Below are 26602 nucleotides of genomic sequence, written 5' to 3'. Positions count from 1 at the left end.
CCATTGTGTGTTTGCCTCCTTTGGGGGTGACCTCTTTCTCTTTGGTGGTAGTTGTGTGCCAACCGAATTCGGTCTGACTCATATCATAGTGACCTCGTAATCCACTAGGCGTCCAGGGCTCCTTTTGTTCATTTAGTTTAGGAGGCCATATTATTTTCTAAGTAATTTCACCAGCCAAGAGCTAACCGGATTTGACTGGATCTGTTCTGGCTTATATGATGATGAGTAATGCTAGGTTGGTGACAGCAAATTGTTGTTTATAAGCAAACATGGCATTGTGCAAACAAGCAGGCTTGGTCTCCAACTGGTGCGATTTCATGGTGGTCAGCAGCTGATCTATGTAACATACAACCTTTCTGCCGCTCTAAATGTCAGAAGAATGACTGTTTGTTTATCTTTCCTTCTTCCCAGCTGTTTACTCTGTAATGCATTTGTCTCGACCTTGATTCCCAAAGAGTGGCCCCTTTCTCCTCCCCAGTTCTGTTTACGTTACTCCTGCCCCTGGTGTCACCTATGAAATCTGTTGATTATTCCACCTGGTTAATGTTAAATTGCTCTTGTAAGATGATGTGTTTGTTCATAAACACAAATGCTGGGCCCCTTGTTTACTGTACCCATGGCAGCAATCCTTATTAAACAAATATTGCTTTGTTTGCGGGTGTGAGCAGCAGTTTATCCTGTGAGGTCTGTTTTTTTAAAAAAAAAAAAAAAAACACCAAAAAACTGACATGCTAGAATTTTGATAAAGGAAGAAAAAGAGGAACTTGTCCCTGGAATGTGGTTGAAACAGACTTAGGTTTGCTTTTCTTATCTTTTGCTTGGATGAAGGGGCTGGAGAGATTAGCAAGTTGTTTGGTTTTTCTAAGAGATTTCCTTAGTGTAATGATATCTATGCAGTTGTTTGCTTTTTTCAGAAGGGAGAGAGCTCTCTTGAAAGGCCACTAGCTCAGTAATAGAGCATCAGATGGCTAGAAAATTCTTTGTGGAACAAACAAGGATTTAGAAGGTCTAGGAAAAAGTCTAGTGCTATGAACAAGGCAGTCGGCTCTGAAAGGTACAATACTTGGGTTCTGTATTGTTGTGTGTTTTCATGTGGGTTGAATAGGATCTTACCTGTTGCGTGTACTCTGTCAAGTTTGAAAGGGAAGGTTAACTTTTTAGTTAAATGCGTTCCGAATAAATCCTCTGTAATATTTATATCTGGGAGGACACAGTTAATATCTATGATGTTTTGCTGTTGTTTTTTTTTTAAAAACCCATGTTTTCACTTTTACCTGTTACTCTGGTCTGATTTTCTAGTTAAGTAAAGACGGTTTGTGTCTCTTTAGTAACAATTTCTAGTTAAGTAATGATTTCTAGTTGACTTACTGTTCTTTGGACGCTGGACGCCTTACTAGATAAGGGCTAAATATTAGCCTGTCCTTTGTCATGTTTTGAAAACACAAAAGGGGAAGAAAAAAAAAAAAACCAAACCAACTCTGCTCACATCATCTTTGTTTTTTGTTTTTTTAATGATTGTTGCTGTTTCTGAATTTGCCTTGTGTTTCAATACTAGACAGGGCCTGCTGGCATTTGTTGTCAATTAAATTATGAGACTAGAACACAAACTGAGGGTACTGGGGGCTGAGGGTCATGACCTTGAGAGTCAGATGGTGGTCTTTTGTATCAGAGAATGCTGGCTCATCTGTCTGTTAGAGCAACTTTGAGAGGCGGCGGTAGGAGGGGATAATACGTCGATGCATATTGGAGTTTTTGAAGGATAAAATTAAATAATTGTCCCTTTCATACAACTGAGAAATGCGAGCAACTGAATCCTGATGACCAGCATTCACTAGTTTGCCATGATGCTGTGAACATATTGTTCTCTTTGGCCACTAGAGCGGTTCAGGGCTGGAGGCAAAGTGGGAGCTACTTGAAGTGTGTCATCTCACGTACCATTTGTTAATTGATGTTGTGAACCTGGTCCCATGTCTATGAAACTACATAAAATATGGAAAGGGGATTAAAAAAACCCACCTCTGAATTGCTTCTTGGTATTCCACTGGGCTGTTTGTGAGAGTTCAGCTGTTTGAATGTTCAAATGATTAAAGTTCGGCAGGCTTTCTTAGTTCTCAAACTTAAAATCTATTTTGTTCTGTAAAAAATGCGTTTTAATTAAGCTCCTCAGAACACCTGGCTTCGTCATGCCCTGAGCTTCTGAAGGTTTCCTTGAGGATAAGCAAACAGCCTAGCACTGGATTGGCAAAGCTCCTTTTCCGTCTCTATTTAATTATTTGAGCTCGTCTGGATTACTATGTGAGGGAGTGGGCATGCATTCTCCTTTGTACTGCTCTTCCTAGAACTGCCGCTTTCTAACTTCTGTAGTTTGCCCACAGTTGTTACGATTCCTGTCTACTGGGAGAAAAGACCAACAGTAACCCCAAACTGAAAAATATAAATGAGATGTCTGTAACTCTCAGAGGTGGAGGGCTTGCAGTCATGGGTGTCTTAGAAAGATGGTAGTGTTCACAAAAGCTTGATGGTGACAAATCCTGGGAGTGAAAAATCTCCAGGTCTTCTGCCCAGTGTTGTTGCTGCAGTAGTAAGTATTAGAACTCAGAAATCTCAGAAAAAAATTTTTTCCCCTTAGAAATATGAAGTCTCTTGTTTTCAGATTGAAAGCCTGGTGGAGAAAGAGAAATGATGTTTTTGTTAGTGACATTATTTTATTGCTGCACTGTTTCTCTGAGTCACGAATTGTAGGGAAAATTAAACATCCTATTTCTAGTCCTTCAGAACTGCCCTTATGTATATTAAAAGTATGCCATGATTTTGATAGTGTTTTTCCATTGGTTGATTATCTTTACATTTTCAGTGACTGGGACAAGCCTGCTTATCTTAAGATTGATAATGATTTACTGGGTTCTGACTTTCAGCACTCCAAAACAGTTGACCATTCCAAAGATATAAGGAAATAGAGTATTTTAAAAGAAGCACAAGCTCTTGGTCACATTTGATAAAGAGGTTGGACTTGGATATTTCTGGCATTCAGTCATCTGGTAAAAATGTCAGCGTTTGTGTATTAAATTCCTATCATGTGCAAGGTGGGCCTGAAAAAAAAGTTAAGGAATTTTTTTTTAAAATTCTAATTGAATTGTTAGAAGTGTGGGTGGGGAATAGATATCATTTTAATCTGAATGCTTGTTCTGCTGGTTTAATTGATAAATACTAAATAGTTCCTACTTCCTTTTCAGTCCTGTTTTGGGCATTAAAGTCAAGAAAGCTACCATGTTACTTTATTGAAAAGCAGACATAATTGTATCTCAAACATCTTAACAACTGATGATTTCTTGTCTAACTTAGTTCCCTTAGCCGGACGTTTACCTGAGATGAAACTGAATTCCTGCCCTCTTTCCTTGCCAACACCAAACTGTGCATTTCTGTATCCCTGAGAACAGGCACACTGAACAGCCCTTTTAGGGAGCCCACACACCGACACCTTTTTGGAGCTGTGCTCCCAGAGCCAAGTTTCTTGTTCACTGGGAGACCCAGTCAAATACCTCCATGATATATAGTCTCAGCCAACACCTCAGTTGCTTCCGGTTTTGCCTCAGTCTCCCTGGTGGCTAAATAAGTGATTATTTTGTTTAGTTTCCCCCCTTTTTAACACGCTTTTGATAATTACATTGCTTGTGAAGCTTTTTCATCTTACATGCTAAATGAAATTTCAGCTATTTTTTTAGCTAGACCCCGACATCTACAGTGCACAGTGAAGTTGATAATAAATAAATCATTTTTAACAACAGGTAATATGCATAATTTATGGTGTTACAGTGCTATCTTTTTGATATTTATGATGGATAATGCTCAGTTTTTGCCCTCACATTACTGCTTTAAATTATACCACAAGAAAATTAATGAGAAAGTAGATTTATGGGTTTCTTTAGTTTGTCAATTCGGAAATTAATTGGGTGTTAATTTTAGCCGTCCCTCATCAGACTGGGACTTCAGCGTGTGTGCATTACTTTGCATTCATTGTAGCTTACCTCCCATTACTGCGGGTCACTAGCTCCGCATACATTAAAATAGCCCTCGGGCTCATTCTCTTGATTACTTTTTGAACTGCTATGCATTAGAAAATTTACGCCTTTCTGTTATAATTATGAAAATCTGGTATTGGAAGATGGTGCATTCATAACAATCAGCATTCCAACTGATATGCCTAAACTTGCCTCTTGGCTGCTCTTTCATGCAGTAGAAGCCTGTCCCAAGTACAGTGGGTAGACTTTGGTGGTCTGCCTCCACTTGACTCATGGCTGATCTTTTCATGGACTGGAACCCCGTCACAGGTGCAATGGGTAGATTTTGGTGTTTGAAAGGCTCATTCACAGTTTGCAAATGTCATCTCAGATGAGAAAACATTAAATTAGTGTTGTAAGTCTGCCTCTACTGTTTTGTTCTTCCATTCTACCCCTGTACCTCATTGTTTCTTTTTTCCTTAAAGAGCATTTCTGAAACATCCACTTGTAACTTGGACTTCGCATCATAGGATTGCTCTCTTCATCCCTATACACCCCTTAAGGAGCATTATTATAGTATAGTGCATTATTAGCTGGGCTGCTAACTGAAGGATCAACAGTTCAAAACTACCAGTCGCTTCCCTGGAGAAAGATGAAGCTTTCTTCTCTCGTAAAGATTTACAGGCTCAGAAACCCCATGCAGAATTGCTATGAGTTGGAACCAACAACCATACTACCACATTCTATTTCAGGAACCTTGGTGGGCAGTGGTTGGCTCTGCAAGGGAAAACTCTGCTCCCATTAAAAAGGCAGTGTAGAAAACTGTGTGGGACAGGTCTGTGTCCTGTGGGGTCACTATAGGCCTGAATCATCTCAAAGGTCCCCAACAGAAACATTCATTTTGTAAGCCCCTCCACCACCGACCTTTCAGCTCGTGATTCCTACTTGCCCTGATAACATGGAGCCCGGTGAATTGTGAACAGTTGGAAAGTTTGGGCCCGTTAGGTAATGTGTGCTCTCCTTTGGTGCAGGACTTTTCTGAAAGCCCGCGACTTTCATTTGGAAGGTTTTCTGTTACTAGATTCACTTTCTGTTTTGAATGCAAGCAATGCCCACGTAAGAAGCGTGACTGCTAGCTAGTTAGTATCCCAGGCTAACCCATTGTTTGGCTATTAAGTGCTGTCTAGTTACTTCCAACTCACTGGGACCTTGTATAGCATTTCTGTGGCTCAGCCAGTAGGTTTGAACCACTGACCTTGTGGCTAGCCGTCCGTTGTTTATGCTATAATGGTATCGTATGTTGTTGTTCAGTGCCGTCAAGTTGGAAACCCTGTGTAGGGTTCCTGATGCTGTAAGTCTTTGCGGGAGCCGAAAGCCTCATTTTCCTCCCACAGAACGGCTGTTGGCCTCGAACCGCTGACTGTAATGTTGTTGTTGTTGTTGTCAGGTGCCATCGGAACCGACTCATAGCGACCCCATGCACAGCAGAACGAAACAATGTCTGATCCTGGGCCAACCTCACTACCGCTGCCACACTTGAGTCCATCAATGATGCCACCTGGCTGATCCATCTCGTTGGGGGTCTTCCTCTTTTTCTCTGACCCTCCACCTTACCCAGCATGACATCCTTCTCCAACGATTGTTTCCTCCAGACAATATGTCCAAAGTAGGAGAGACGAAGCTTAGCCATCCTGGCCTCTAAGGAGCACTCTGGCTGTACTTCTTCCAAAACAGATCTGTTGGTTCTTTTGGCAGTCCATGGCACTTTTAGTATTCTCCTCCAACACCACAACTCAAAGGCATCAATTCTTCTATGATCTTCCTTACTCACCGTCCAGCTTTCGCATCCATATGAGGCTATTGAAAACACCATGGCCTGGGTCAGGCGCACCCTAGTCCTCAAGCTGACATCTCTGCTCTTCAATACTTGAAAAAGTTCCTGTGCAGCAGATTTGCCCAGTGCAGTACGTCGTCTGATCTCTTGACTGCTGCTTCCGAGAGTGTTGATAGTTGATCCAAGAAGAATGAAGTCCTTGACAACTTCAATCTTTTCTCCATTGATAAGAATGTTGTTTATTGGTCCAGTGGTGAGGATTTTGTAATGGCACCTCCGTAAAACACCTTTGCTTGGTTTTCCACACAAACCCTTTGCACACTTGAGGGTAATCACAGTCCTGTATCACTTCAAGTCCACGGTATGTTCTGTGAAGTAGGACGTTATGTGATTTGGACATTGTGTGAACACTGAACCAAAATCCAGGCCCATGGAGTGTATTCTGACTCAGTAAGTTCTGTCCTAAAAGTGTTTTCGGAGTTGGTATGTAAGTTGAAACAGTTCGGTGCTATTGGGATCATACATCAGTTATCCAGGGCCTCTATGAGTTGGAACCAACTTAATGGTACTTAACCAACTTAATGACACTTAACAACAACCACAATTCTTAAACCTAAGAATCCCTGGAATAGTAATGGATTGTGAGCTGACTTGCTAACTGCAAGGTCTGCAGTTCAAATCCACCAGCCACTCCAAGGGAGAAAGATGAGACTTTTCTGCTCCTGTAAAGATCCACAGCCTCAGCAAGTCTATACAGGTTCCATATAAGCTGGAGCTAGCTTGATGACGGGACACAACCACCTACCACTATTCAAGTTCAAGCTCTCCTCTCTTCCACTGTCGTCTTTTTCATGATTATTATTGTAACATTCTGCATGGCATTAACAGTTGATGGAGTAATAGTTAAATGGTCCAAAATCTTGAGATTCACATACTCTCTGAATTTTAAGACTTCCTTCCTTCCTTCCCCATTCTTACTTTCAAGTTTCTGTTGTATCTTCCAAATTGCTTGCCATTTTCTGCTTTTCCTTGCACATGCATGAACAATAAGAAAGAAAAGTTTCCCTTTTGGATTGGGGTGGGACTTTGTAATCACTGTTATCATTTCCCTAAAAGTGATTTCACCATTAACTTTCCTACTCTTCTTACCATAAAAGTCAGAATATATTTTACAAATCTGTGTTTAGTTTAATTTACACATCCTTTCCTGAGCAGCCCAAGTTCTTTTAAGGGCATTTATTCTGCTTCATATAAATAATTGATCAGCCAAGTTAATTTACTTCTGCCTGACTTGGTCAACCTTAATTAACTGCCCTGGAATCAAGACTGAACTTTTTGTTAGCTTAGAATCTTCCACAAGCTTGATAACAAGTGCTTTATTTTCCCTAAATTTTCAGCATCAACACTGTAACCAAGGAAATAATCATGATAGCAAAGAGTTGCTTTAATTTGCTATAAATACATTAGCCTGGGCATTATGAATTTCCCAGAATACTTTGAGAGAGCAGCTCTGTTGGCCATGACAATAAATAAAGCTCGTGAAACTCAGTTCTTACCCTTTTCTATAAGCCCGTCCAGCACTAAAATTGATCTTTTCAAATCAGTATCTCTGTAATGTTTCCAAGAAACATGAGAAGTAGGCCATTTAACTTCCTTAAAGTAAGCTTTGTGTATGACACCCAAGCAATTGTAGCATCAGCCTTTGCGGAAGTGTGTGTGAAGTTTCATGTGCAACTTGAACGGACCCTGCACATTTGGGAAAGCCATGTAGGAAGCCTGAGGAAGCTCTGGCCTGGTTTTTGGAGGAAGATTTTTTCAGAGGTAAGGCCAGATCCTCCATGTGCACTCTCTTCATGTCCAGGCACTTTGGAACATTCTGCATCATTTAGTGCTCTGAATTTGCCCTGGAGAAAGACAGGTTTTCCGCTGAAAGGAGCTGCAGAGAGATGAGGAGACTCTGCAAGCTAAATCCCTAGAACAAGCTCCCTCTGAGAAAAACGGATTCAGTGTTCCCAGGTCCTTAGGAAAGGCAGACACCTCGCATAGATGCTGACTCTGATCACTCGGATAGTGTGAAACTCAATAGGAAAATGATGCAAGTAGCTGTTTTCATGAGTCCTCACACTTTCTTAGTTATGTTTCAGGCACTTTGCTGTATCTACCTGTCACTAATTGTCTCTTCTGCAATGTACTTAGTTTGCCATTCACCAATTCCTTCATTCACCATACAGCACAAGGATTTGCAAATTGGAAAATCTCAATCCTGCATTGAATGGACTACTTCATGGCTGAATTAAAGAACAGTTTTGGCTACATCTGATTATTTACTGATGAAGATCAAAGAGCACAGCCTTCAATATGGATTACATCTCAATGTAAAGGAAACAAAAATCCTCACCACTGGACCAATAAACAGCATTCTTATCAACGGAGAAAAGATTGAAGTTGTCAAGGACTTCATTCTTCTTGGATCAACTATCAGCACTCAAGGAAGCAGCAGTCAAGAAATCATACAACGTATTATTGCATTAGGCAAATCTGCTGCACAAGACCTTTTTAAAGTGTTGAAGAGCAAAGATGTCAGCTTGAGGACTAAGGTGCGCCTGACCCAAGCCATGGTATTTTCAATAACCTCATATGCATGCGAAAGCTGGACGTGAATAAGGAAGACCGTAGAATTGATGCGTTTGAATTATGGTGTTGGAGGAGAATGTTGAAAATGCCATGGGCTGCCAGAAGAACCAACAGATCTGTGTTGGAAGAAGTGCAGCCAGGGTGCTCCTTGGAGACCAGGATGGCCAAACTTCGTCTCCCATACTTCAGACCTATTGTCAGGAGGCACCAGTCGCTGGAGAAGGATTTCATGTTTGGCAAGGTAGAGGGTCAAAGGAAAAGAGGAAGACCCCTAGCGAGATGGATTGACAAAGTGGCAGCATCAGTGGGCTCAAGTGTGGCAACAATTGTGAGGTTGGCCCAGGACCGGGCAGTGTTTCGTTCTTTTGTGCCTAGGGTCGCTATGAGTCAGTACTGACTTGATGGCACCTAACAACAACAAATCCCTTAAAATACTGAGATTTAGTTATCTGTAAGATGGGGGGAACATAACCTGCCTTGTCTCCTTCATAGACTTGTCATGAGGGCTTTCTAGTTTGGAAAGTGTGATACAGTTATAAAGTCTTATTAAATGGTTTGGAATGGTCCATAGAAAAGATATTGCCAACCCAGATACTTCTAGAAATTTTTTTTAGACATTGACACTCTTAATTTTTCATATGTACTTTTAAAAAAAGCTGTTTTCTCCTGATTGGTGTGGGAGGTTATGGGAAAATTTAAATCTTCCAACCTACATACTACTGTTAGCACTTGGCTAATTAAGGACATCCTCAGACCAAAATAATCCTTTGTGTAATTTTGGTCCCAGAGCTTCCACTCTCACAAACCTGATTCACAAGCCAAGTTCCTTGGCTTCATTCCTGAAAAACTTGTACTAGAGAAACTTGGCAGTCTTCTTTAGAACTGCGTGGAGCAGAAACTGGGCCTTCTCATCCAATCATGTATTGGAGGTTGTTCTGACTCCACCCACCATGATGGTGCCAAATTGAGGAATGAAAAAACAGCGCAGTCTCTTATACACCTGTTTTCAGGTCCAGAGTCCCCTTGATATGCGGTGTGAAAACAGTGTTTCTTACCCTGTTTTGTCCTCAGCTCTACTCAGGCAGTATGGTAGAATTGGCTAAATATGCCCCAGTCTGAGGGCAGGTTTGGAGTTTATGCATGGGCAGGTGTTTCTGTATTTGAGGATTCCACTCCCTGATGCATGAGCAGGCTTTCCAGAAAGTACAATTACAAGATTTTTTTCTTCAGACATTCTGTAGCACATCCTTATGATTAAATGGATTACCTTACGAAAACTACCATTCCCTTTCTTAAATGCCATGCCTTTTTCTTACTGTCCGCAAACCAGCTGCCATCCAGCTCATGGTAACCTCATGTGTCAGAGTAGAACTGGGCAACACAGGGTTTTCTACGGCTGATTTTTAAGAAGCAGATTGTTACCAGGTCTTTCTTCTGAGGTACCTGTGAGTGGACGGGAATCACAAGTCATTTGTCTATCTAGGAACTCTTTAGTTCTATTTGAATAGGCAGATTTGCAAAACAGTAACTGAAAAACACTGAACGAGGGCAATAAGGTGGGGGCACGCATACATTTCAAAAATGGATTCCTTTACTGGTGATGAACAAGGCCCTCACATTTGTCGCCTGACTTTTATATTTTGCAGTAGAATTAAGTTGTTTGTTTTTGCTGTGTTCATTTTGGATCGATTGTTTATTCTGCAGACAGTAAGGGTAGGAATGCAATTTTTAAAGAACTGTAATTACTGGAAAGTGTGATCTTAAAAAAAACAAGAACAAATCAGCAGTTGCTTCTGAGTTTGTTTCCCACCTGTTAATGGCAAAATGCCATTCGTAATCCCCTTCAGAATTGGATTAACTTTCAAAAAGATAGATTATCTGGGTTTATCAAGTTTGTAGTCAGCTTGGATCGTACTACACACTAAAAAAGATATGAAGAAAGATGTGAATTTTTTTTTTTCTTCTAGTAATTCTCCTATTTGGTTTTTGTACAAATTTCCAGAAATCAGACCAAAACCAGTTTCCAGCAGAGGGGAGGACAGCCTCATCTAATGATGTCTGATGTTGTTAAGTGCTGTTGAGTGAGTTCTGACTCATTGTGACCCTATATAGGGTTTCAGGGAGCGGCTGGTGAGTTTGAACCTCCAACCTTGGGGTTCAAACTGTCTTTGTGGTCTAGTATATTATTCTGGAGCACCTCACCAGGACTCCTAAGATGTCTGGTTGTTGTTGTTAAGTTGTTAAGCCTCATCTAATGATGTCTGATGTTGTTAAGTGCCATCAAGTCAGTTCCAACTTACAGCGACCCTGTATAGGGTATCCAAGAAGTGACTGGTGAGCTTGAACCTCCAACCCTGCGGTTCAAACCAACCTTATAATGGAGCGCTAATCCTATATCACCACACTGTCACATATTTCATATGATGGGGAAAAATCTGCAGCAGTGGTTGCTTAGTTGCCTTTCCATGATTAGAACCAATTAGTGTTAACATTCTTCTGCCTTCGATCTGTATTGGAAGTATTTTACGTCAGTCTTAATGAGTCAGGTGTTTCTCATTGTCGATGTTTATTTTAGACGTTCCTTCCTATAAAGCCTCCTAATTTGAAAACTTGAAGTGACCGTGTCATTTTCAATGCATTACCCCACTGTGTCATCACTGTAAGCACACACATGTGGTTAAGAGCTTTGGCATTGGAGTGAATTGGTTCAAATCCGGAAGTCACCATTAAAAAACAAACAAAAAACCAGTTGTCATCTAGGTAGTTCCAACTCATGACTTGTCCACATGTGTCCAAGTAGAATTGTGCTTTGTAGAAATAGACTGTCAAGTCCTTCTTCCAGTCCGAGGTTATAGTGCGAACCCACCAGCTGCTCCATAGGAGAAAATGAGGCTGTCTGCTCACGTAAAGATTTATAGTGCCAGAAACACTACATAGGGTCACTATAATACACAGTCAACTCAATGGCACTGGATTTGAGAGAGCTTTCTTCCAAGGAGCCTCTAGGTGGGCTCAAACCTCCAACCTCTAGCTAGGAGTTGATAATACCTGTAATAGGTCCTGGGCAAAATAGATGAACCTCATGGATCCTTAGTTTTCTGCCAGTTGGGAATACCAATAGCTATTAGGGTTACATTAGAGAATATATGTGAGAGCTTCCTAAAAGTTCATAGAAAATGTATATTAAAAGGGAATGGCGTTTCCTCATGAATTTTTGAAGCCTCCCCCTTGTATGTGAACTGCTTGCAGTTGTTGTTGTTGTTGTTAGGTGCTGTTGAGTCGATTCCAACCCTTAGGGACCCTGTATAGGGTTTCCAAGGAGCAGCTGGTGAGCTTGAACCAGCGACCTTGCAGTTCAAAATGGCTTTGCAGTCTGGTGCATTAGCCCACAGAGCCACACCAGGGCCTGGCCTAGCACAGGTCATCAATAGATGGTTAGCAGTTGATGTCAGGAACTGATATGGTCTGTTTCTTGTCCTATTTGGACCCTTTGTGCATTCTAAGCGACCTGAACTGACTCCTAAGAGTAAGAGTTTTGTGCCTAAAAAGTAGCAAGAAGGAATATGAACTGCACTCATATTTATACAAATAGGGTATATTCTATAGTTATTCATTTTGCACTTTTTTTCCCCATTAAAAATTCAGTACTTTCAAATTCAGGCTGTTTCTTAAGTGTGCCCCTGTGAGATATTTCTCTAAAATAAATACAGCTCTCTCAGGCTTCATATCAAACTAAAAGCCCGCTGCCCTCAAGTCAGGACAAGTCTTAGTGTTCCTAGAGGTCAGGGTAGAAGTACCCCACAGAATTTCCAAGGTTGTAATCTTTAAGGGGGGAGGTTGCCACGTGTCTGTTTCCAGAGCATCTGGTAGGTCAATCCTTAAAGCAAAGGACAGAGCGAGCGGTCACTGAGTGTGGACACACAGAATTTTCAATAGCATTTCTCAGGACAGTGTTGATTCCTAGAACACAGTTCCTTGTGTGAACGTACTTGGTATTTGAAAAAGTGACCTATCTTATTGGAATGTCCAATTTTGGAGAGTTTCAGTACCTAAACAATCCCAAGGAGTATAAACCTTTAAACTTTTTTTTGGTGTGTGACTTAGGATGTTCAGGACCCCTCCAGGTAATGTGTGTCATCTCCTAAAAGGTTGAAGTTGGGAGATAGTTCTCTAAGAATGTAGCATCTCCATATGACCCCTATGCATATTAGAATGTGATGTTATAGCTGATCTGCAAAACATCCAGATACAATCAGAGAAAAGTAATCATAAATTCTAGGTTCACCCGAAAATACTTCCCTTTCCATAAATCACAAAGATATAACTTAAAACCATACTAGTGAAAGTTGAATTTGAGCTGACATTCCCATCCATATAAGTTAGGAGACTGGACCACTAATGAAAGAGAAATTGAGTGAAAGAAAATGACAACTGTTTATCGTTTCTGGCAACATTTAAAGCAGGGCACTTCTCCTTATGTACAACAACTGTTTTACCAGCTGCTTTTTTCTGTCTTTTTTCCCTTCCTCCCCTGAAATTTCTTCAGCAGGGTTTTGAGTCATGATGCAAGATTCTGGGACTGAGGCAAAGAGTAACGGTTCTGCCATTCAGAACGGGCCAAGCAGCAGCAACCACTTACTAGAGTGCAGCAGTCTTCGCGAGGGCCGCTCCAACGGGGAGACCCCAGCCGTGGACGTGGGGGCAGCGGATCTTACCCACATCCAGCAACAGCAACAGGTACTGAGCTTTGGAGTCAAGGGTCATGGAAAGGGGTGGGTGATCGTGTTGTCCTTAGAACCCGTGACTGATACCAAAGTTTTATGTGTGTCTGTCTGATTGTAAGGAATGTCTTTCAGCCCCTTTAGGGTTTCAGTAATGAGGCCTGGTGGTACACAGTTAAGTTCTCAGCTGCTAATTGAACAGTTTGTTGGTTCGAGTCTACCCAGTATTTCTGCAGGAGAAAGACCTAGGTGTTTTTTCTCGAAAAGATTACGGATTAAAAAGCTCTATAGGGCAGTTAAGGAGCTCTGGTAGCATAGTGGTTACGAATCAGGCTGTGAAACTTAAAGGTCAGCGGTTCGAAACTACCAGCTCTTCCGTGGGAGAAAGATGAGGCTTTCTGCTCCTGTAAAGATTTACAGCCTTGGAAACCCTGTACAGGGTCACTATGGGTCGGAACCGACTCCACGGCACTTAACAACAACAACATAGGGCAGTTAGTCAGCTGTGTCATATAGGGTCTCTGTGAGTTGAAATCAACTTGTGGAAGTTTCCAAAGCCCCCTTGTGGGGTACAGTGGTTAGAAACCAGAAAAATCAAGATTTGAGTGGACCACTGCCCATCTCAAACTTCACCATGTTAGTTAAACATTGTTAACTCTTTGGAAGAAAATTAACATTTGAATAAATATTTCCCATGTTTTCATTAAAAAACATAAAACAAACAAAATGGACTTAAATCTTATGAGGACAGAAACAAAGGAAAACTAGAGAGATGAGTGTAGGTGAATAAGGGGACTGGAAACTTGTACAGGCAGAATTGGGCAAAAAACAGGAACCATCAGTAAGACAGACTTTAGTGGTGGGATATATTCCCTCTGCCTGTTCAGGAATTTGGAACCCTGTTGTGACACTGTGGGTTAATGGCACTACAAGGTCACTTTGAACTACAAGGTTTACAGTTTAAGCTCACCAACTGCCCCTCAGAAACCATCAACTATGAGTCAGAACCGACTCGACAGCACTTAACAAGAACATATAGAAATTTCGGTATATGAGGAAACCTACACATGAGAAGCTTCAAAAAGGTGGTAGAAAATGGAACTAAAAAATAATGAAAATTTACCACAAGCTTTTAAGGTTCCTTGTTTGTGTATTATATAATGTGGCAATTGGTATGTGACTAAATCCCATTACTGTTTTAAATTATCTCTTGCTGATGACCACAGAAGAGATACTCATCCTTTGACCATTTAGTCAGTTGTGAACTGCCCAGTGGGGTTTCCAAGGCTGTACATGTATGGGAACAGACTGCTGTCTTTCTCCTGCGAGGATACTCTTGGGTTTGAACCTTTTGGTTAATCTCCAAGCACTTTAACCACTGTCTCCCAGGGCTACTGACTGTAAATATGCACTTTGACAGAGCTCAACAAGTATTTTCCTGTGGTAAAATTAACTGAGGAAATGGTGTTTTATTGTCAGAGTGTTGGTGAAAATTTCAAAAAATAAATAGCATTTTCTCTAAGACAGCCTTTGTTTACCAACAACTTGTAATCAAGAATTATTGATTGGGTTCATGATACTACATGCTTTCTCTTTCTTGTTCATCCTTGATTCATTTATCCTTGGTGCTATTTGGGAAACAAAAGTTGTTCTTTTTTTAAAGAATGATGTATGTTTGGGCCTTTTGGAAAGCTGCAGACATTGTTGGAGGAAGAGAGGAAAAGAAAGCAACTCTTTTGTCAAATCGGTTTCTTGGAATCTGTATCAGAGAAGCTAAGAGAATCTTTTTTATATTAGGGATGGAGCCTTTGGTTGGCTCTAACACATGTTTGATTTTTTTTCTTGCAAGAGTTTTTATAAAAAACAGTGAAATCTCTGAGAGTGGGAATCCAAAGAGATGACTTGTCTTTCTGGATCATGCAAGTTTTCCACCTTTGACAGGGTGCAGTCTTAGCACTTGTCTGTCTCTCCTTTTAGTAAACACTACATAAGGTTTTTTTGTTGTTTTTTTGCCTCTGATAAATTCTGTCTTACGTAGGTTTTAGCTTTTACAAGCTTTACTGCATAAAGAATCACTAAATAGTGAATCCATTAGAAACTGGTAGATCCAGCATTCTATTGTGGGATCTGTAGGAAGAAGATAGACCGTAGGCAAGCCAAGATTTTAATTCTAAACACTTCCTTTAAGTGACTTCCATTGTCAGGTCCAACCTATTGTGCTCAACAGCTCAGGCACCATTTAAAATTCAGTCTGGAAACTTTTTGCATTTGTTGTTGTTAAGTGTTCAGTTAGTTCTGACTCATGGCTACCTTGTACAGCATTTCCGAGGAGCAGCTGGTGGATTTGAACAGCTGACCTTGTGGTTCCCAGTCCAGTGCTGATCCTTTAGTGCCACACCAGGAGTCCCATTTAAGTTAGTGCAAATGGTGGAATTCCAGTCAGTGAGGCTGTTATTAAAACCAAGCAATAAATGGAAGAAGGTTATTCATATATTCCAGCTAACATATGTTCTTGTGCTATTTGTGGCTATACTGAGAATAAATAGATGATATATTTTGGAATGTCATTTTATATGCCCTTGCCAGGCAGGAACCAAAAATCTACTGTTTTGTGAAGAGCAGCTGAGTCTAATGGACTATGAGACTTCTGACTAATTAGAAGTTATCTTATGTTAATTAAGTAAGTGGAAAATTAACTACTTCTAAATTTTATTTCGAAAGCTGAAAATAATTCAGTATCCTTAAATGGTAAACCACCCAAAAACTTATCGTATATACTTTCCACACACACAACAACCGCAAAATGACTGCAAAGACGGGAGTCCAAAGTAGATTCGAGAGCATTTTTCTTAAAAACGATCACTAGCAAAGTTGGTTAGCCACCTCTCCTTTTCCCTTCATTGTCACCACTTTGAAAACTTTGCTATTATGAATTATTGATAAGAAGGCCAGGAAACTGATTTTGATTGTACATCGAAATTCTTTTATAATCTTCTTAGAAAAATTGTATTTCTGTTTGTCATTGATATGTTTGGGGAGGGGGGAAGAAAGCAGTTGGATCTATAATTGTGGCTAAAACCCCACTTATTGTGGTTGGCAGGCTTTGAAAATAAAATATTGACAGCTGTTTCCCTACCCTAGTATCTGATGAAGTTTTTAATAGTTGTTGGGGAAAAGGAAAATCTGAAATAAGACAAATTACAGGTTCAATAAAGATTCCAAAGAATAAAGTCATCCGTTTACTTTCAGACAGCAAAGTGCTGCAATTAAACAGTTTAGGGACATGTGAGAGTAAATGCAGTGGACTTTGGTTGTTTTCATCATTTTTTATTCTACAGGTTTTTACTTGAAGTGAGAATACCAGCAGTGAGAAAATCACAACCATGCTGAATTCATTACTGCGGTAGTCACACAAAACCACGGATAAAATTTCAATAACTGCAGGCCACAGTTGAGTAAACAGTTGCACTGAAATTTAATTCCTGTTGACTTTTCCCCCATTCCTCGCCAGGGGCACATTCTGATTCTGTAGTACAAAGACAACAGGGTTACAGCTTTGATTAATGTAGGACAGTGGAAGGGAATTAGAACTGTAAAATATGTTAGAAGTCCATGCAACACAAAGATCTGGCTGTAAAGGGCTTGGTATAAAAATGAGTTAATTATACTGTGTTTTGAACCGAATGGTAGGGGATTTTCCCAGTGGCACCAGTACCATCGTGGAGGATGCAGAAAGAATTTTTTTCTAGCGCCAGGATTTTAACGAAATAAATGCCAACCTTCCCCTGTGTATTCTGTATTACCAGAGATAATTACAAATGGTTGCAGACTCCCTTTCTCAGTGTTGTGGCAAAGATTCACAGTGCAGTGAGTGCGTTTTGGGTTGAGTTTGGTCTATTGGTTGTTGTTTTGTGAAGTGCCGTCGAGTCAATTCTGACCCATAACGACCCTGTATAGGGTTTCCGAGGAGCAGCTGGTGAGCTTGAACCGCCGACCTTGCAGTTGAAACGGCTTTGCAGTGTGGTGCATTAACCCACAGCGCCACACCAAGACTCCAGTTTGGTCTATAGGTAGGCTGAATTTGGTGTGCTACTGTGGGTTAATGCACTGGACTGCAAGGTCGGCTTGAACCACAAGGCTGGCAGTTCAAGCTCCCCAGCCACTCCTTGAAAACCGCATTCAGGGTCACTATGAGTCAGAACCCACTCGACAGCACATAACAACAACAACAGCAACAGATTTTTTTAAAGGTTTTTATTGTAGATTGAGGGCAGTTTGCAGGGCAGATCATCAGTTTTACATTCAACAAATCATACTGCTTGTTTCATTACAATGATTGTAATCCCCTCCATGTACCGTCTGTTAACAGTATTTCTCTCATCACTTTAGCTCTTTTTTTAAAAAAAAAAAAAATTCAGGCATATATAATAATTTACAGCACCAAAGGGCACGTTCTGCAAGTCTGCCTCCTGACCTCCTCACTTCCCATGAATCTAGAGTCCTCAGCTGTTCCCTCTCTCCATGTCCCCATCTCTGTCTCCATCTCTGGTATCATTGCTTCTCTGGATAAGGTCTCGCATTCTGCTTGTGCTCTTCTCCCTTGATGGTCCTAGGGTCATCTGTTTCTTGACTGTAAGATTAACTACCCCCCCACCCCTGTTTTTGTTAAAAAATACTTCTACCTTTACCATTGTGACAGTCGCAATTAGTCATGATAACAATTTGTCACTATTGAATCATAAGAATCTTATCCCCATCTTTTTTAACCAGACCCAACTAGACAAGATGAAAACTATTCAGTGGGGACTCTTTTTTTCCCTCCACACACTATTAAACTAAACTTCCTCTTGAAACCTTGTAATCCACTCACTTTGTGCCTTTATCACCCCCTCATTTTAGGTAGCCAATGTCTGAGTTGCCCATCCCTGTCTATCCTGTGTACAGAGGGGATAGATCGCATTGATACTTGCTGTGAAGAGTCCTTCCCTCTGTTGGTATTTAGAGTTAGTGCCTCTATGAGTATTGGTCAGGTTCATCAAATTTATCCTCGTTCCCTTTACCAAAAATTGTTATGTACTTCCTCTTTTCGAGTTCTCCTTATCAAGCCATCGAGGCTAGGTCACATGGGTCCGATCTGCAAGTTTGGATGCTCTTGTGTGTCTCCTCTCACTTCATGTCAGCTGGTTGTTTCGCTCTCAGCTCTACCTCTCAGTGGCTATGTCCTTGTCCATAGACTCAGGGGCAACAGATCTTTTTAAAACAAACTTTTTTTTTAAACTTCAAATAGGAAGACTCTGGGTTTTCTTTCTACCCTGGGAAAATCAGATGATCTGGTAATCACAGATCCATTTGTGTGGGGGCAGTTGATTGTTTGGAGATGAATTGTAGTTTAAGACAGGGAACTGCACCTTCCAGTTGGCCAAAGTCCCCCCCCAGCCAGTATGGTTCATGTGTGATCTCTAGACTTGGTGATATTGATCTAGTAGCTGCCATCGTGACCCAATGACTCAGAAACTATCAGCCAAGGAGAGGCGCTGCCATTGGCTAGAGAAACCCACCAATACACTTAAACAAACGGCCTTCCCTGCTTCCAAACTAAATGTATTATCTCTGTAACATTGCAACTCTATTTGTAGCTGAGCCATGAAACTATTATAACAATAGTTTCCTAATACTATAATTTGATAGAGTTTCTGAACATGTCTTTTAGCTTATAGAGTAATTCTTTCCCCCATACCATAACTGCTTCTTATTTTCTAGTCTGCCTGCCCCATTCTGAGGTCTGTAAAAGTCCTCTATTGGATATGCACTAGTCCATTATGAGACTCAGCAACAAATACTATTACCAATTACGGAAGTTTTTTTTTTTTTTTTTTTGCCCCCTCCTTAAAGAAAGGATCTTAAAATGTCCAGAGCAATTTCATAAACTGTGTGGATTAATGCATTTAAAAAGTCTTGAATTTTAGAAAGCAGACTTTTATTTCCATATTGCTGTAAATGAGAGCTTTTTCAGATAAGCATATTACATAGACCATAATGTTTAGAAGTTTCCCCATATACAGCATATGCTACCAGGTCAATTAACAGAATGCATACTAGACAATGTTTATTCAATATAAATGAATAGCTGTTAAATAAAACAGCTATTTCTTAACAACATTCCATTTAATGATGGTTGTGTGTGTGTGTGTGTGTGTGTGTTTTAGTTTTGGTACCACCTGGCAGTTTTATTGTCTGCAAATCAGGCAAGGGAGAGATTCGGTTGCTGTGGTTTTGAGGTGTGGCTATCATTTAATAGAAGGAGGGCAGTTTCAAGGGATTCTGTGAGAAAGACGTAAGAAACAGATAAGCTAGGTTTGGAAGTTGAACGTGCATTAGTTAGAGAGTGTGGCTGAGTGTTTAATTCGCATAGCTGCTTTTGACTGTAGATTCTTCTTTTGACGTTAGATTCAAGCTGTCTGAAGTTTCAGTGAAAAAGACAATGGTTAAAATATAAATGAAAGAGAGAAAATGTTGCATGACTCATCTTTTAGGGGTTAGAGATCTGGACGGGAAACTTTAGGAAAATCATGGAAGGATGTACAGAGGATCTGTTGGGTTAAATTTTGCCAGTGAGCCATTGAAGGAAGTAAAAGTTAGTATTTACACACGGTCAGAAGCAGAGAGAAATAAAATAAGTGTGATTAGGAAATGTAGAAAGCATAGTATCAGAAAATCCTTAAAGTGTCATGAAGATACATCCTGAGGTTCTGAAAACACAGAACTACAATATTCACTGAAAACTGTGAGAACTGGATCTTGACAAGATAGCCTTTTCTTTCCAGGTCTCACAAGTTTTCCACCATTGACATGGTACAATTTTAGTACTTTGGTGGTGGTGGTTATAATAAAGTGATGTTGAGTCAGTTCTGACTCATAGCGACCCTGTGTAGGGTTTCTGTGGAGCAGCTGGTGGATTTGAACGGCTAACTTTGTGGTTCCCAGTCCATTGCTGATCCTGTAGTGCCATATCACTCTCTGTTTAGTGGGAAATATTTGCACTTTCTGTCTCTGACAGGTTTTTGTCTTACACACGTTCTAGCTTTTATAGGTATTAAAACAACATGAGTCAATGCCGACTCAATGGCACTTAACAACAACAACAACAACAACTGTGTCATGTGGGTCGTCTGATGGGCTGTTAACCACAAGGTCAGCAGTTCAAATCTATCCTCTCTCTGTGGGAGAAAGATGAGGCTTTCTACAGAAACCCCATAAGATTGACAGTCTCGTAAACCCTATAGTGGGTCGCTATGAGTCAGAACCAATGTGATGCACACAACCACCATCAACCTCCTCTATATAATGACCAAAGTGTCAGCATTGTCATAGGGGAGAGAGGATAGTTTGGTTGGTTTTAGTATAAATAAATATAAAATCAAAATTATTCTCTTCACTCTCAAAATGGAGGAACAGATTCCTCAACCCTGTACCGGGGTTACTGGGACTCGGAATTGACTTGATGGTACTTAACAACAACAACTGAAATGAGTAGTGAGGTTTGAGCAAAAACAGGCTGAAGCTGTGCTGGAAATACGATGTCTGTAAGAACTATAAGGAGCTCTGGTAGCGTAGTGGCTACGAATTGGGCTGTGAACCGCAAGGTCAGCAATTTGAAACTACCAGCTGCTCTGCAGGAGAAAGATGAGGCTTTGTGCTCCCGTAAAGATTTACAGCCTCAGAAATCCTGTACAGGGTCACTATGGGTCAGAACCGACTCCATGGCACTTAACAACAACAAGACCAAAGGAACCAGCCCTTGCTACTTCTCCTTCCCATATTCGTTTTGGGGTACAATATTAGCATTCCTGTGACTTCTCTTCCACCCTGAAGTTGGGCCTTAGTGCCTGTAGGCATTGACCAAGCTGGCCTTCCCCTTCCGCCACATGTCTCTTACACAAAGGTTGCTTATGAACTTTGTTGATATGGTGCTCCAGTGGCTCTCCCTTTTGTAGCACAAGAACTAAACTGTGTCTGAGAGATGGGAGGCCGGGAGGAAAAAGGTGGTCAGCACCTCTGTTTCCTAGAAGCTTCCAGAAAAGGGTATTGTTGTTGTTGCTAAGAGCTGTTGAATCAGTTCTGACTCATAGCGAACCATGTATAGGGTTACCTAGGAGCAACTGTTAAGGAGCTCTGGTAGCGTAGTGAGCCGCAAGGTCAGCAGTTCGAAACTACCAGCCGTTCTGCGGGAGAAAGATGAGGCTTTCTGCTCCCGTAAAGATTTACAGCCTCGGAAACCTTGTGTGCAGGGTTGCTATGAGTCGGAACCAACTCCACGACACATAACAACAACAACAACAGTAACAACTGTTGGGTTTGAACCGCCAGTCTTAACTGTTTGCAGTCCCATGCTTATCCTACAGTGCCATACCCAGGGGTTTGTTGTTGGTGTTAAGTGCCATCATAGCAACCCTGTATAGAGTTTGGGAGGAGCAGCTGGCGTACTTGAACTGCCAACCTTGTGGTTCCAACTGACCTTGCAGTTCAGTGCATTAACCCTTAGTGCCACAGAAGAAGATACTCACTGGCTTTCTCATGAGACAAAGTCCTGTTTTAAAAGCTAGTACTTTCTTTAGCTTTTAGGCAAAAACGTAGCAATAATTTAAAAAGAATTGTTCTACCAAAATATACGAGGATAATTTCTAAAATACTGTTACTAGGACTCTAGTTTATACATGCATGGATTTATTCCAAACAAAACATGTTTAAATACTTCTCTGTGATCAGTTGATAGTTGCAGACAAGTTCTCTCAGTAATATACTTTTCTTAGTCTTGTTAGGGTGCTCCCCCCCTCCCCCCCCAAAAAACGGTCCAATCAAAACAGTGGCTTCCAAGGGGATATGCTAGTTCAGTTCAATATAAGGCAGGGGTGGGGAACCTTTTCTCTGTCATTTAGATATTTTTAACATCATTCTTGGGCCATACAGAATTATCAACTTGAAAATTAGTTTGCTGTATTTGGTCATACATTTAATGAACTCACCCTTGGTGATGACTGGAACTGTGGGTGCCTTGGCAGGGTCAGACCAAAAGATTCCATGAACCTTGCATGGCCCACGGCTCTGACGGTCGCCAGTCCTGATTTAAGACAAAGAGCTCAAAAGTTTCAGTGCCTGTGTTCTGGAATTTCATGTTTTTCCTTCCATGACAAGACACCTGGTTATTCTTCAAGGATAACCTGGTCTTTACTGTGAAAATTTCTTAGAGAAACCTTACCCCATCGACCCTATAACCCTCATCTTGCCCTTGAGCCTTATTTTTGTTTCCAAAACGGAAAGTACTTTGAAAAGGAGCATGACTGGAGGTTTTGAAGGATGCCCAAAGTGTACTGTTTTGATGCAGTCTAAATCAATGAGCGCAGAATTCTCCAGGGAAGCTACAGAGACATGGAGACAACCACCTTTAGAAGTGTATAGACCTAGATGAAAGATAGGTTGAGAAACAGTACCTTCATGCTTTGATATTTTTGTATGATACAAGTTGTTTTGATTTTATGGTGGTGGTGGAGGCTGGGTGCAGTGAAGTCAGTTTCTTCTCTAGCAACCCTGCTTGAGATTTCTGAGGCTATAAATCTTTATGGGAGCCGAAAGCATCATCCGTTCTCGTGAGGGGTGACTGGTACATTTGAATTGCTGACCTTGTGGCTAACAGCCCAGCTCTCAGGACTCCTTTCTGATTACATAGCAATACTTTTTTCTCTCTCTCAAGGAACACCTTTTTTTATTAGTTAAGCTAAGTTGTTGTTTGAGTTTACAAAAGCTCCACGGGATGTTTTGGTTTTAAAGTTAAGAATGATCTCAGTACATTAGTTTCAAGGATCCATTTACCCTCCATGGCTCCAGAAAGAGTTGAACGAGCCTATGAGAATTCTTAATTCTGTTCTGCACTTTGCTCCTTTTGATTGGGATTTTTTTTTTTAATGTTTTTATTGTGCATTGAGTGAAAGTTTATATGGCAGATTATCAGTTTTACATTTAACAAATCATACACCTAGTTTCATTACAATGATTATAATCCCATCTATGTGTACCATCTGTTAACAGTATTTCTCTCTGTTCATTTTAGCTCTTTTTTTTTTTTGTTTTTTTAAATACTCAGGCATACATAATAATTTACACCACCTGCCTCCTGACCACCAGCTCTTAGTCCCTCTCTTCCCATGAATTCTAGAGTCCTCAGCTGCTCCCTCTCTCCATGCCCCCATATCTGCCTCCTAAGTGGGGATTTTTTATGGAATCTTTGAACAAAATGTTCCTAAGTGGTAGGTTGGCACCATTCATTTCTTTTTGGTCTCATGACAAAGGAGATCATGGCGGCAGTTGGCTATACCTTCTGTATCATCTTCCTCTTTTTTTTCCTACTCTTTTATTGAGAATTAATCAACGGTTTACGGAGCATATCATCAGTGTTACATTCAACAAATTGTACACTTGTTTTCATCAGTGACTGATTGCAGTACTTTGTGACCCACCATTGTACTCATAGTGAAGACATTGTAGTGTATTACGGAAGACTCCTGCTATGGCCCTAGGATTAGCATGGGACTGTGAACCACAAAGTTGGCAGTTCAAAGCCCCCAGCTGCTCTTCGGAAACCCTATACAGGGTTGATGAGTCAGAACTGACTCAACAGTATTTAGCAACAGCAACAATATTATAGGAACTATTGCTGGTCAGAATTTTTTTTTTTTTTTTGGTACCATTCGCTGCCACTGTGCACTAAAATATTAGCAGTACCACCACAAACAAGTTGAAACAAAAGTGACACAGGAAATCAGATAAATCTGACAAAACCCAGTCACAACAATGACAAACTTCCCCCCACCCACTTTTTCCTTCTCAATTCATTTTATGGCTATTTCTTGAAAAAGTATATTTCACCCTGAATGCTAAATTTAATTCACTACTCTGTTATTTTAGACCCGCCTTCCATCAAAATACTGTTGTCAAAGATTTATATCATTTGTGATGTGAGTCTTATGTAAGATTCTTTCAAGTTCTGATTACTAAACAGTTGTATGTCATTAATCTCTCAACTGAAAATTAAGATGGCATAGGAACCAAAAAAGACAAAAGAAAAAAGACCCTTGGCTGTGAGAGAACGTGGTAATAGAAACCTAGATGCCACATTTCATTCTGAGTAAAGTTGTACCCTCTTGACTTCAAGAGAAACCTTCACTGCTTTGAGAAGGTAATTGTAAGCTCTGACCGTGAGCTAATAATTTAAAAACAACAACAACAACAAAACAGTATAATACTTTTTAGAAATTCCCAATCTGTTGTCTAATCAAAATTCTCCTTTTGAACGCTATGGAGGTCTGACTTTAATGGTTAATATGTTGACAATCAGCTTCAGGGATTGTGAAGAGTTTGGTTTGCAAAATTGGCAGGCTCCTATCTGTTCTCTGAAGGGAAGGAGCCTACTTTGCTGTTTTGCAACTGCTTGCCTTTATTGACAACTAGCGCTGAGCAGGCAGAATTGGAATGTTTGTATAATGTAAACCTATAGCTCCCTGATGGAGCCTAGTGTTCTTCTAGGCCGTGCATAGATTACTTGATAAAAAGGGTTACAAGGTGACTGCTTTTATGACAAAGTAGAAGAGCAATATACATGCAAGTGGGGCAGGGAGCAGCAGCAAGAAGGTAGTTTAAATACAGAATTGAACCCCATGTTAGAAAGTTTCTTTTCAACACTTTGTCTTTGAACCCAAATGTGTTGTAATTAGTAAGTGTTGCTTGTAACATTCCGGAGACCCTTAACATTAGCATTTGTAAGTGATAATGCTGTGTTTGATTTGGTTACCACCCTATTCCCTCCCCTGCTCTCTGTGCAGTCTGGAGAGAAGCTATAGTGAAGAGGATTGCATATACTAGCCTAGGCTCTTTGTTGTAAGAGAGCTATAATGTATATATGTACTGCTGTGGAAAAGAGGAGTCCTGGTGTGGTGGTGTGGGTTAATGTGCCAGACTGCAAACTTGTTTGAATTGCAAGGTTGGTGGTTCAAGCTCACCAGTCACTCATTGGAAACCCTATACAGGGTTGCTATGGGTCGGAATTGACTCCACGATTCTTCACAACAATAACAAATGGAAAAGAAACGTTAACTTTGTTTTTTTAGCTTTGGAGCTCCTGAAATTCATTTATTTGCATATTCTTTCATTTGAAAATATTTATTGAATCCCAAATGTGCAGTGAACTGTGAAGGACCAAACTGACAGACAAATGAACGGTCTTCAAAAAGTTCATTAAAAAAAAAAATTCATAATCTTTTCATTCCATTTTCCAGGGACCTTTTGACTCTCCCTTGTAATAATATGTATGGTGTTGGAAAAGCCTGGAAGAATAACTTTGCATTTATTTTGCCAAAAGGAGCCCTTGGATGGTGCCAACAGTTGTATGTTCAAGACCAGTGAGAGGCACTTGGGTGGAAAGGTTTGGCAGGCATACAACACCGACTCTGACACACATGGTGTTAACTGGAATCAGGGGCCATACAAACAGCAGCTGGTTTTTACTTGTCCAGAGATGACAGTATCGCCATGGTAACTGTGGGACGTGGTGGTTCAAGTCAATACTGGGTTCAGCTTTTGAGGAGTTTGGGTGTCTAAGCCTTAGAATACGAAGCCATATTAGAAAACGCATTCTTAGGGAAAATTCTTAGACTAGGCTTTGTATACCTTGGAACAAGAGAGATCCCAGAGAGGTAAGTAGTCTAGTGACAGGGTGTTTGCATTTTTCAGGCATTTGGTCATGGACCCTAACCCTCATCCCGTTGAATTGAACTGTGTATCCTTGTTGTTCGTTGCCGTTGTGTTGGCACACACTTATGGCAGCCTGAGTGTTAGAGAATGAGACATTGTTCCCTTCTGCTCTTTCACCTGTTGGATTGTGGCTTCTATAAACTCCATCCATAATTCTTCTGCCTTTGATTCCCCAAATCAATTCTAGGTTCCCAGGATGGGTGGTTATGTGCTGTGGAGTCGGAACCGACTCATATGGACCCTGTAATAGGGTTACTGAGGCTGTAAATCTTTACGGGTGCAGAAAGCCTCATGTATCTCCCGCAGAACAGCTGGTAGTTTCAAACTGCTGACCTTAAGGTTCGCAGCTCGATTCGTAACCACTATGCTACCAGAGGATCTCAGGATAGGCCTTTCTCATTCCTTTATACTCATCTAGTCCCCAGTATGGCATAGGGTAGGGTCTTTGATATATTGTTTGTGAATGATTGAAAGAAAAAGAGGAAATAAGTGGCTGGGTAAAAAGAGATTGGTACAGGGGGCTCTTGGAAACCTGACCAGGCCTTTTGAATCTGCCGTGTCAGAGCATCAAGGCCTGGCTGTTGTCTACAGTGATTCAGCAGGTCCAATCTGAA

General features: G+C 40.8%; 1 protein-coding gene across 7 annotated transcripts in view; it reads left to right on the top strand.

The window, feature by feature from the left end:
• FOXP1 (forkhead box P1) overlaps positions 1-26602 on the top strand; it is a 519679-nt gene that overhangs the window by 206459 nt on the left and 286618 nt on the right. For 4 of the 7 annotated variants that reach the window (XM_006874626.1, XM_006874623.1, XM_006874624.1 and 1 more), the window contains exons 1-2: positions 13027-13203; positions 26588-26590. In XM_006874626.1, coding sequence (XP_006874688.1) covers positions 13027-13203; positions 26588-26590 — 180 coding nt within the window. Of the gene's footprint in view, positions 1-13015; positions 13204-26587; positions 26591-26602 lie in introns of those variants that run through there. The other 3 variants (XM_006874620.1, XM_006874625.1, XM_006874621.1) reach the window with 1 other exon arrangement.

The sequence above is a fragment of the Chrysochloris asiatica genome, unplaced genomic scaffold, assembly GCF_000296735.1.
Source record: "Chrysochloris asiatica unplaced genomic scaffold, ChrAsi1.0 scaffold00290, whole genome shotgun sequence".
Lineage (NCBI taxonomy): Eukaryota > Metazoa > Chordata > Mammalia > Afrosoricida > Chrysochloridae > Chrysochloris > Chrysochloris asiatica.
This window is presented reverse-complemented; position numbering and strand designations above follow the sequence as displayed.